Source organism: Macrotis lagotis, chromosome 1 (genome assembly GCF_037893015.1).
Source record: "Macrotis lagotis isolate mMagLag1 chromosome 1, bilby.v1.9.chrom.fasta, whole genome shotgun sequence".
Taxonomy (NCBI): domain Eukaryota; kingdom Metazoa; phylum Chordata; class Mammalia; order Peramelemorphia; family Peramelidae; genus Macrotis; species Macrotis lagotis.
The window spans coordinates 273,530,219-273,541,198 of NC_133658.1; the positions used below are offsets into that span (position 1 = coordinate 273,530,219).

Sequence of the window (10,980 nt, forward strand, 5' to 3'; positions counted from 1 at the left end):
CCCATTAGATATAAGTCTCATGGATAGGTCATGGATGTCCATCATTTCTGGCTAGGTATATTCTCTCTGTTAGAGTTACATTTCTCAGGATTTATGAGAGTCTCTCCCCCCCCACCCCCCCATGCTGGGATATAGCCAGTTTCAACTTACTGGATTGCATTTTTTTCCTTTTACTGCCCCCCCTTTTTTTTACCTTTTCATGTGTCTCTTGAACCTCCTGTTTGATATCCAAATTTTCTGTTTAGCTCTGGTTTTTTCATCAGAAATTTTTGGAATTCTTCCATTTTTGTTAAATGTCCATCTTTTTCCCTGGAAGAGAAGGCTCACCTTTGCAGGAAAGTAAATTCTTGGCTGCATTCCAAGCTCCCATGCTCTTCGAAATATCTCATTCCAGGCCCTTCGATCCCTGAAAGTTGATTCAGCCAGGTCCTGTGTGATCCTTACTGTGGCTCCTTGATATTTAAATTGTTTCTTTCTGGCTGCTTGCAGGATTTTCTCTTTTATCTGATAGTTCTGGAGTTTGGCCACAACATTCCTTGGTGTTTTCATTTTAGGATCTTTTTCTGGTGGGGATCGATGTACTCTTTCAATAACTACTTTGCCCTCCGATTCCATGATGTCAGGGCAATTTTCCATCACTAGATCCTGTAATATTAAGTCCAGGCTTTTTTTTCTCTTCGATGTTTTCAGGAAGTCCTATAATTTTCAGGTTTCCCCTCCTCGATCTATTCTTGAGGTCAGTGGTTTTGTTGATGAGGTATTTCACATTTGCTTCTATTTTTTTCTATCTTTTGATTTTGTTTAACTGACTCTTGCTGTCTCGTGGAGTCATTAGTTTCTGTAGACTCCATTATTTTTTTGGGGGAGGAATTTTCTTCATTAACCTTTTCCAATTGGTCAATTCTACTTTTGAAAGAGCTTTTCATTTGACCAATTGAGGTTTTGAGAGAAGTAATTTCTTTTTGCATTTGCTCATTTGAGGATCTGAGAGAATTATTCTCATTTTGTAATTGTCCAATTCTACTTGTTTTGTTTTCTTGTTGCAAGGTATTAATTGTGTCCCCCAAATTTTCCAGTTGATTTTTAAACTCCTTCCTTATTTCTTCAAGGAAGTCTTTCTGTGCTGGAGACCAGATTGTATTCTCCTCAGATGTTCCAGGTCTCTCTGGGTTGGGGTCTTTCCCTTCCAGGAATTTTTCTAGGGATCCACCTTTCCGCTGACCCTTCTTCATTATGCTAAGATCTTGAGTTGGGCGGGGCTGGTTCACCTGGGCTTGGGATCACTAAAGGCTTTACTGAGTGCAGTTTCTATGGCTGGCCAGTAGGAGGTGCTGGTTGCTTTCTCTGGAGTGTCTGTGGCCTTGGTTGAGAGGCCTTTTCCCTTTGCTTGAGGGAGGGAATTGGAGCTATTGAATTCTTTTGCCTTCAATCAATGGTGGGCTTTACCCTGGCCTGAGGTCATTCCTCAGCTGGGCTGGTTCTTTTGCTCACACACCTGGGCCTGAGGCAGAAATAATTTGCATTTGTTTGAGAAGAGGCCTCAGTGCAATGGAGGCCCGGGCTTAGAGTTGCTCAGACCTGAGGAGCCCAGGGATGGTGTCTGCAGCTCTCCTGCACCAGACCTCTCCCTGCAGCCCCTTCCCCAAGCTCCAGGGGGACAGCACCAACACCAGCACCTCTGCTTCCCTGCGGACCCAAGCCCCTTTCGTCCAGCCCCACCGCTGATCCAGCAGGTCCGGCTCTCGGGACCTCAGACTCCTGGTTCCAATTCAGCTGTTGATCTGGCTGATCCTGGGCTGATCTTCCCTCGGGGCTCACACTCACCTGCTGGTACTCAGCCAAGGCTGCTTCGGGAGACAAATCCTGAGCTAGATTTTCTTCTCCTGGCTTTTCTTTCTGGGTTTCCTGGTTTGGATTTCTTTTAAGAGGTTTGTTTCATGTGATAGATGGGGAAGAGATCTTTAGAACTGTGCCTGTCTTCTCTCCGCCATCTTGGCCGGAAGTCACTTTTTTATTTTTTGATTTAGTATTTTATTTTTACCCAATTACATGTAAAAGCAATTTTAACAATTTTAACAAAACTTTTGAGTCTCTCCCTTCCTCCCCCCAACTGAGAAGGCAAAGAATTTGATATAGGTTATACAAGTATGGTCATATAAAATATATTTTCATCTTAGTCATGTTGTGAAAGAAAATAGACAAAAAAACCAGCCTCAAGAAAAATAAAAATTTTAAAATAGGTGTGTTTCAATCTGAATTCAGATACCATCAATTCTTTGTCTAGGAATGGATAGTATTTTTCATCATAAGTCCTAAGTAATACAAATATTTTAAAATGAAATATAAACACAATGACCAGGGCATGGGATAAAAGAATCATCACTCTCTCATTCTGAACTATAGTTCTGGAAACTGATTTCTTCATTTCCTTAGCATGGCTTTCTCATCTATACATTGTTTTCCTTAAAAATAAACAAACCAACAACAAACAAAGCTTTCTTCTTTTTTCTTTCCATTACAATTATTACAACTTTTCCCCACACTCTGTTGACTTGCTTTTATTGTTCAGTAGTTCAGTTATGTCAGACTCTTTGTGACCTCATTATGGACCATAGGATGTCAATGGGACTGTCTTGGCAGAGATAATGGTGTGATTTGTCATTTCCTTCTCCAATGAATTAAAGCAAAAAGAAGTTAATTGACTTGCCCAGCATCATGCAACTAGTAAGTAGTTGAGACTGGATTTGAATTTAAGTCTTCCTAACTCCAGGCCCACTGCTCTATCCACTGGGTCATCTAGCTGCCTTCAAAGAAAAACCTTGTCTAGAGTCTCCTTATCTTTTTTAAAAAAAGCAAAAATAAACCTCATGTGATTATAAATTGTCTGTGTATATAGTATTCAGTACTAATGGTCACCTAGCAGGAGCAGATAGGTATATTTTATTATCTATTCTGTAGTATCTTCACTAAGTTTTTGATCACTCAACCCAACCTTCTAGTGATCTTTTCATTTAAATTGCTATCATTTAGATTGTTCTCTTGGTTCTCTACATTTTACTCTTTGTCTCAGATCATGAAACTATTCTCCTATTTCTCCAAGTTTGTAATATTTTCCACTTCTTTTTTTAAGGTTTTTGCAAGGCAAATGGGGTTAAGTGGCTTGTCCAAGGCCACACAGCTAAGTGTCTGATGCTGGATTTGAACTCAGGTACTCCTGACTCCAGGGCTGGTGCTCTATCCACTCCACCACCTAGCCACCCCCTATTTTCTACTTCTTAATCTTAATGTAAAAAAATTTCTTTTACATTCATATACTATAGATATTTTTTAGCCATTTCCTAATCAATGGTCATTTGTTTTGTTCAAAAAACATTTTCTGGAAGCCAGATACTGGTATCTAGAAGCCTCATTCTATAGAAGTAGCTATTTGCTGTGCTCAAATTACCAGCAGGACTGATTGATTCTTTTTGCCCTCCTTCATATTGCTCAGTTGTCAACATAGTCCACTTTCCTATCTCATACAAGGTTTGCCTCAATAGCATCTCTGACAAACGAACCTTCAGGCTCAGTTTGATCACCATTTTTTGCTTAAGAATACTACCCCTACATTACTTAGCTCTGCTTGAAGGGACGTTCTTTTTTATATTAAGCCAAATCCCATCTCCCTATAACCTTTACTCTTTCTTCTGAAACCAAACAGATCATGTCCCACTTTTATTTGCCAGTCATTTCCATATTTGGAGATAGTGACCACTCCCTGAAGTCTTCTCTTCTTTAGTCTAAATCCCATTTCTTATAAGATGTAGCATCCAGTTCCCTCTCCACTCCTATTGCTCTTTTTCAGACATTCTCTAATTTGTCAGTGATCCTCTTAAAATATAGTATCTAGAACTGAACCCAATATGCCAGATTTGGTCTGACTAGGAAGATGAGGGGAAATATTTTTTGGTTTATTTTATTCCAAATCTAGATTTTGATTTTTTTTGGTGATGTAATTGTGGTTAAACAACTCTCCCAGAATCACACAGCTAATCAAGATTGTCTGAAGGTGGATTTGAACTTGGGTCCTCATGATTCAAGGGCTGGCACACTATTCACTGCGCTTCCCCTTCCAATTGTACCATTTCTACCAAGCAAAGTGGTATAGCTAGGAGCAACCTTGTATATAGAACAGCTTTGCTATGAGATCTGATTTAAGAGTTTTAATATGTTCTCACCTTTACAAAGAAGTTCTATCTCCCTTAAAATTGCTTTAACAGACCTAACTTTCCAAAATGAGAAATGAGGCTTAGAATGTGGAAAGGGAGTGAACTCTGAGTTAAGTTCATTAATATATGTGATTGAGATTGATAGCAGGTTCAAGAGTGGGTTTTAAATTCCAGAGATGTCTAATAATTAATTGGTCTGTCTTATGAGGAAGTGATCTTGCCATCACTCAAAGTGTTTGAGTAGAGGCTGGATATGCACATAAGGAGGATGTTGTGGAAGAATGCAAAAGGAAGGTGGAGAAGGTATTTAATATTTGAGGGACCTTGTCCTCAGTTATTAAAGTGAGGGGGTTGGATCAGGTCATCTTTAAGGTACATTCTATCATTCTGTTATCTCTATAGTCATATCTTGAGACCAAGATTTAATTATGTATGGGCATCATTTCCTATCTTTTTTGATTGCAAACAAGTAGAAGATTTTCATTTTCACCAAAGTAGTCTTTTTTCAGTTTCTCTGCAATCCCATCTAAAGGAGCCCTCTTTGTTTACAGAACAATGAATTTTGCCTACTCAGGATGAGTAGATGTGGAAGACTCATTCATTGGATGAAGTCTAAAAAAGTTGACAGCTCTCATATGTGTGAAAAAGAGGATCAGGACTGGGAATAATCTCCAAATGACTAACATTTCATTTTAGAATTTAGAGACAGGTTCAGGACAAAATACTCTTCTGGACATATTTACTCAGGTTCTCAACTGATCAGATTAGTACTGGGGTCAAAAGCCTAAGACCAACTGTAGATACTGGTATCTAGAAGCCTCATTCTAGACAATCTCTCTTTTGCTGAGAATTAGAAATGCTCTCTCTCTATATATATATAGTGAATGAGTTTTATTTCTGAAAAAATCCTAACATCTTTAAGGGACTGCTAGACTTATATTCTAGCTCTAATATTTGTGTGTGACTATCAGAAAACTATTAAACTTCTCTGATCTTCAGTTTCTCCTCTAATAAAAATAATGATGTTACATTTACCAAGATTGATATTTGCTAAACTCTAAGAATATGAGTTCTAAAATACTGTCCCAGGACTTCCTCATGACAATTCTGGGGCTGAAACACCTGGTTACTTGATGACTAAACTCGCTTCTCTAAATACTTTTTTTGTTTGTCTCTTAGCGGCTTGCCCAGCTCTCCATGCCAACAGGTCTCTGACAGGTATGGAATGTGTGTATGTCCTGTTTCCAATAATGCCTTAATAATTCTGATCTCTCAGACTCATCTTCCTATTCTTGTTCCCCTATATACCCAGTACAATCCTAGTATTTCTAATTCATTTTCCTCTTCTCTTTCTCCTCTCTTTATCTGTCTCTGTCTTCCCCATATCTTCTATTCCATATAATTTCTTTCTCCTTCTCTACTTCTTCTCTCTTTTTCCCCTTTCCTCTTTCTTTCTCATTCCCTGCTTCTCTTCCCTTTTTGTGTCCCTCTCTTTATTTGTCTCTGCTTTTCTCTTACACATACACATACACACACCCTATCCAGAGTGGAATTTTATACCCAATCTTCCTCATATTAAAGATGTCAACTATATAGTGGCTATTAGAATCAATAGAATGGTGGGTGGGTGTAGGAATATTTGGAAAAGGATCTTTTAAAACAAACACTCCTTTTCTAGACTTGGAGATAACTGGCTTTACCTCTTGTCTTCTGGAAGGCTCTGATAAGCCAGAAACATGAATTCAGCTTTCAACCATCTACTTTATACCAATTAATATCTTAAATAAGCAATGAGTCAGAGTGCTTTGATAGCCAGCTAAAATAGAGGAAAATAAGTCTGGATGATATGATTGGCTCATGGTGAATGAAGAAACCTCTGAAAGTCCTGATAAGACTCTAGAGAGTGAGAAAATCAGTGACATAAAGAATGGAAGCACAATTTTGATGCATTAGAAATTTCTTTCATATATGAAACATAAGGTGGGACAAACAGGTAAAAATGACTTTCCTTCCAAGCCTTACAGAGTCTGCAGATATTCCTCCTGTCTGACAGTGCATTTGGTGCCATGTTAGGAAGGAAAAACTTATTACTGATCTCTTTTTAAAACCCACACCCACCCACCCACACCAGCTTATTAAACTTATGCTAGGGAAGAGAAATAGATAATGTGTTTTTCCCATTGGGGGAATCTCAAAATGGTAATTCTATCCCTTGAGTTTGCCTAGGTGGAGAGATGAAGGAGCTAAGATGATTCTCTGTGAAGTGGCTCTAGACCCTTTCAATATTTAGGGTGATGTCAGGGGAGAACAAAGACTTGGCAACAGGTACTGAGTGGGCCCAAGTTCTGAATAGGCAGTTCCATAGGACCTGCTCATGTTCACAGGGTAATGAAGTTGGCATAGTACTTAAGAACACAACCTCTTGGAGAGTGACAACTTGTAGTAAGCAAGAAGATAGAAGAGAACAGGGAATCTCCAGGATATGTCTGCTACCTGGACAAACCATGCACATTTATACAATGCATATTATAGCACCTGAGTCAGGGAATAAATTAAAAAACTAACAGCAAAGAATAAACAAACTAATGGGAAATCTTAAACCCCTTCTTCAAGGGAATTCTCAATCTGTCTTTCTCTTCTCCCTGTCTCTCACTTTTTTTCTGTTCTTTTCTCCTTTCTTTCTATGTCTTTTCCTTCTCTTTGTTCTTTGCCCTGCTGCCTATCTTCCATTTCTCTTCCCATTCCCTTCTCCCTTTACACTCACACTCTCTCTCCCTCCCCCTCCCATTCCTCCTCCCTCCCTTCTCTCCCCCCCCCATCCTCTTTATTTTTTCCCTTCTTACTCATTACTTTCCAGGGTTTGACATGATGGAGGCTTTTGGTCTTGTGGAAAAGGAATATGCATCCATCAAAGGGGTCTCCATGGAGCCCTCCATTTTTGGTGGAACCTGGACCTATACACTCTTCAGGGATGTCCAGCTGATGCGTCGAGCAAGGTAGAACCTAGGCAGAATGATACAGTGGATAGTGGGTTGGATTTGGAGTTTGTTAGAGGACCTGGGTTTTAACCTTGTTTCTGCTGCTTACTACCTGTGATCTTGGACAAGTCAATTAATCTCAATAAGCCTCAATTTTTTTCAAGTGTAAAGTGAGGGGGTTGGACTAGATGACATTCTGAGATCAACTTTCTTCTTTATATATGATTCTATGATCCCATGATCTTTCTTCAAGGGGATTCTCTATGGGCAGAGTACAAATGTGGAAGGTTGAGATTAGTAAACTTCCCACAGTGACTCCTGAAATTCAGAAAGACCATTGCCTCCCCCACCTCACCCCCTTGAAATCAATCATGATCTTTTGCCACCAATTAGTGAAGTTGGAACAAAGATGGTCAAGCTACTCTGTCCTTCCCACTCCTGGGTTGCCAGTACCCTGATAGGAGCTGTCCCTAATACCTCTCCTGGGGTGGGGGTGTCTCTCTTTGTGTTAATCTAGTGAAATCCATCCGGCTGCCCTCCCCCCTGAGCACACCATCAGCTTTCTCCTCCGTGTGCTCCCAGAGACTCCTAGGGAGCCCTTTGCACTGTGGCAGATCACTGATGAGACCTTTGATCCCCTTCTTGGAGTCACCCTTGATGGTATCATTTTGGGGTTCCTGGAGGGACAGGGGCCCAGGCTATAGGCAATTACCCTAAATAACATTCCCTTAATCACTCTAAGTAATTAATTTGAATGGCTATGGAAAGCTGGGGCAGGTAGTAATTTCACACTTTAAGGGTCCACCAAATGATATCTGCAGTCAGCTTTTAATTATGTGCATGTGCATATCCACTGAAGGTTTTTAATATCAGGCTAATCTTTCCTCATCCTCCCATACTTTAGGCTGACATCTGAGCTACCTTTTTCTTCATTCCAATAACCTTCCCCCAATCCACCTCTTTCAACCACTATCCATCTATTGTTAATTAGGAGTCAAATAGATCATTTTAAATTTTACCCTCTATGACAAACATAATTAGGGAGATGAAACCATTATTTCTTTAGTGTTAATACTTTTAATGTTAATTTCTTAATTTAATATTAATTTTAATTAATAAAATTAATGTTAATTTTTAATTTTAATATTAACATTTAAAAATTTTTGAATTAGTCATTATTTTGCAATATTACCCATTTGAACAGATAAATGAGAGAAGCCTGCAAACCTACTGTTTGCCTCTCTCCCCAAATCTCCTCCCAGCTCTCTTCTTGTTCCTTGATCTATACATTGTAACAATTGTGAACACCTTCTCCACCATTACAATCCATTTTGAGAAATTAGTTCGGGAGTGACTCGTGACCCTTGAATTCCATATCTGGTCATAGACTCTGGGTGAGAGGTATGTCCAATTTGGGTCCTCTGTCATCATCTGTTTTTTTTTCCTCCTACAGCTGGCAGAAAGTCCCTGACCTATTTCAATCGTGACCACAAGGCTGAGTTGCAAGAAGTCACATTTGATTTGCAGGAAGTGAAGAAAATATTTTATGGGAGTTTCCACAAGGTCCTAACTTTAAAGAGTGTCACAGCTTGTACTGACCAGGGTTTTTAGCACAGGTCACTTGGTTCTTGGTTCACTATCATCCTGTCCCCTTGTTAGGGGCCCAATTATTTCTGTCTTTGTCTTGCCTGAAACATTTCCCATACTGCATTTCTAGAAAACTTTTCACTTTTTGTTCACATCTCTGTACATTTCATGTAAATCTTCTGTCTTCATTTGTTAAATTCTCTATTGAGTGGGATTTGGTGAAGGATGTGAGGATGACATACATAAAATGATATAGTTTATGATTTGCAAGTCTAGGGCTAGGATTCTGGACTCCTGAGAAGAAAGAGCACTGGTCTCAAATTTTGGACAGGGCTCTTGTTCTGGCTCTGTCATTCATTGGTAGTGGGATTTGCAAAAAGCTGCTTCCCAGTCTGGGTCTATTTCCTCTCTGTACAATGACCAATTTAGCTTACATTAGGGTTTAATCTTTTTTGTGTCATGGATTCTTTGAGCGGTCTGATGATGCCTCTGGACTCCTTCTCAGAGGAATTTTTTTTTAAATGAAAGAACATGCTAAGTTGAGATTGGCTATTTGTTTGACCATTTGGATTTTTATGCTTCATTCTTGAAGGGGATCAAAATGACATCACTATGTTAAATGAATCAAGTATATCCCACAGTGGCTGATCAGACCAATATGAGTTCAGAATGCTCTACCATAGGTTGGGCACACATAGGCCATGTGCACATTTTAAGTGAATCCACTAAATGTGTTCATCTCATGTTTCTTTTGAGCTTCTTCAATTCTGCTTCGTACATAGCATATAGGACCTCCTCTGATGAGGGCACACCATACTGACCAGTCCTGTGCCACTGTCTCCCTTGTAGTACAATCAATTCTAAAGTTCTTAAAAGAGATCCTGAGAGTTTTTTAGTATCATTTTTTTCTGACTACTAGATGAGCACTTGCCCTGTGTGAATTCTCCATAAAATAGTCTTTTTGGCAAGTATCTATTTAGCATTTGTACAACATGGTCAATCCATCAGAGTTGTATTCTCTTTTGAGGAGTTTGAAAGTTTCTGTTAAAGGTTAGTGAAAATACAGGTGCAATTTTTTTTCATCTAGTCTGAAAGACACTCTGAAATCTATTCATGACCCTGGATTTGTGGAACCCAGGTTAAGAACCTCTGGATTAAATTTTCTCAGAGTTCTATTTTTTGATTCAATTACATTGTTTATGTGTAAGGCATTGTTCTAGATATTAGTGATACAAGATAACACAAAATTAAGTATAATGATAAAAATTAAAATAGATTCTCCCCTTAAAGAGCTTATAGACTGTCGGATGATATGACACATAAACATGATGAAAACAAGACAGAAAAAGCACTAACAATTGGGAGGATCAGAGAGAAGGCTTCAAGAGATGGTGGCACCCAAGATGAGCCCTGAACAAGGCTGGACATTGTTGGAATTCTGAAGTCAAGATGAGGAGAGTGGACTCTCTGTGTGGGGATGATGTGACAAATGAGAGTGACTGAAAATAAAAATTTTAATATAGCTAGTAGTTCAACTGGGCAAGAGCAGAGTTCATAAAAACAAAAGGTAGTGGAAGCCAGATCATGAAAGGTCTGAAAGGCCAGGATTAGTAGTTGGCATTCTATCCTGGGGAGAAAGAGAAGCAATTGAAGGTTTTTGAGCTATGAGGTGACATACTTAGCTCTGTGCTTTAGGAAGATGGTTTTGGGAATTGTACAAAAGATGAATTCTAGAGGGAAGACTGGCAGCAAAGTGAACTATTCTAAAGTTAATACAGTAGTGCCGAAGAAAGCTCATGAGGGGAGAACTTGAAAGAAAGTTGTGACTCTATGAGTAGGGAGAAGAAGCAATGAGTGCAGGAGACTGGATTGACAAGAATTGGGTACTGATTGGATAGCAGACTGGGAGGATGCAGTGAGAGAGAGGGATGAATTGGGGTTGATTCCAAAGTTATGAACCAAAGGATGACAAGGAGGGGGATGGTGGCATTAACAGAAAAAAGGGAAGTTTGGCAGAGATGTAATTTTAGACACATTTAATTTAGTCACATTTAAGACACCTGCAAATTATCCAAAAAGAAATCTAGGAGGTAGAAGTGATGCAACCCATCTCACTGTAGAGTTAATCCTGCCTTGCAAGAAAAACAATTATGCAAATGAATACTATACAATAAATGTGTGTAGCTGTATATTGATCATTCAGTCCT

The 10,980-nt window shown here is 39.2% G+C and overlaps 1 protein-coding gene across 1 annotated transcript in view; it reads left to right on the forward strand.

Moving 5' to 3' along the window:
- The window catches only part of COL20A1 (collagen type XX alpha 1 chain), a 35,788-nt gene extending 26,991 nt beyond the window's left edge, over nt 1-8,797 (forward strand). The window contains exons 14-17 of the mRNA XM_074191767.1: nt 5,388-5,426; nt 7,066-7,204; nt 7,704-7,846; nt 8,640-8,797. Coding sequence (XP_074047868.1) covers nt 5,388-5,426; nt 7,066-7,204; nt 7,704-7,846; nt 8,640-8,797 — 479 coding nt within the window. The remainder of the gene's footprint in view (nt 1-5,387; nt 5,427-7,065; nt 7,205-7,703; nt 7,847-8,639) is intronic.
- Nucleotides 8,798-10,980: the final 2,183 nt, after the last annotated feature.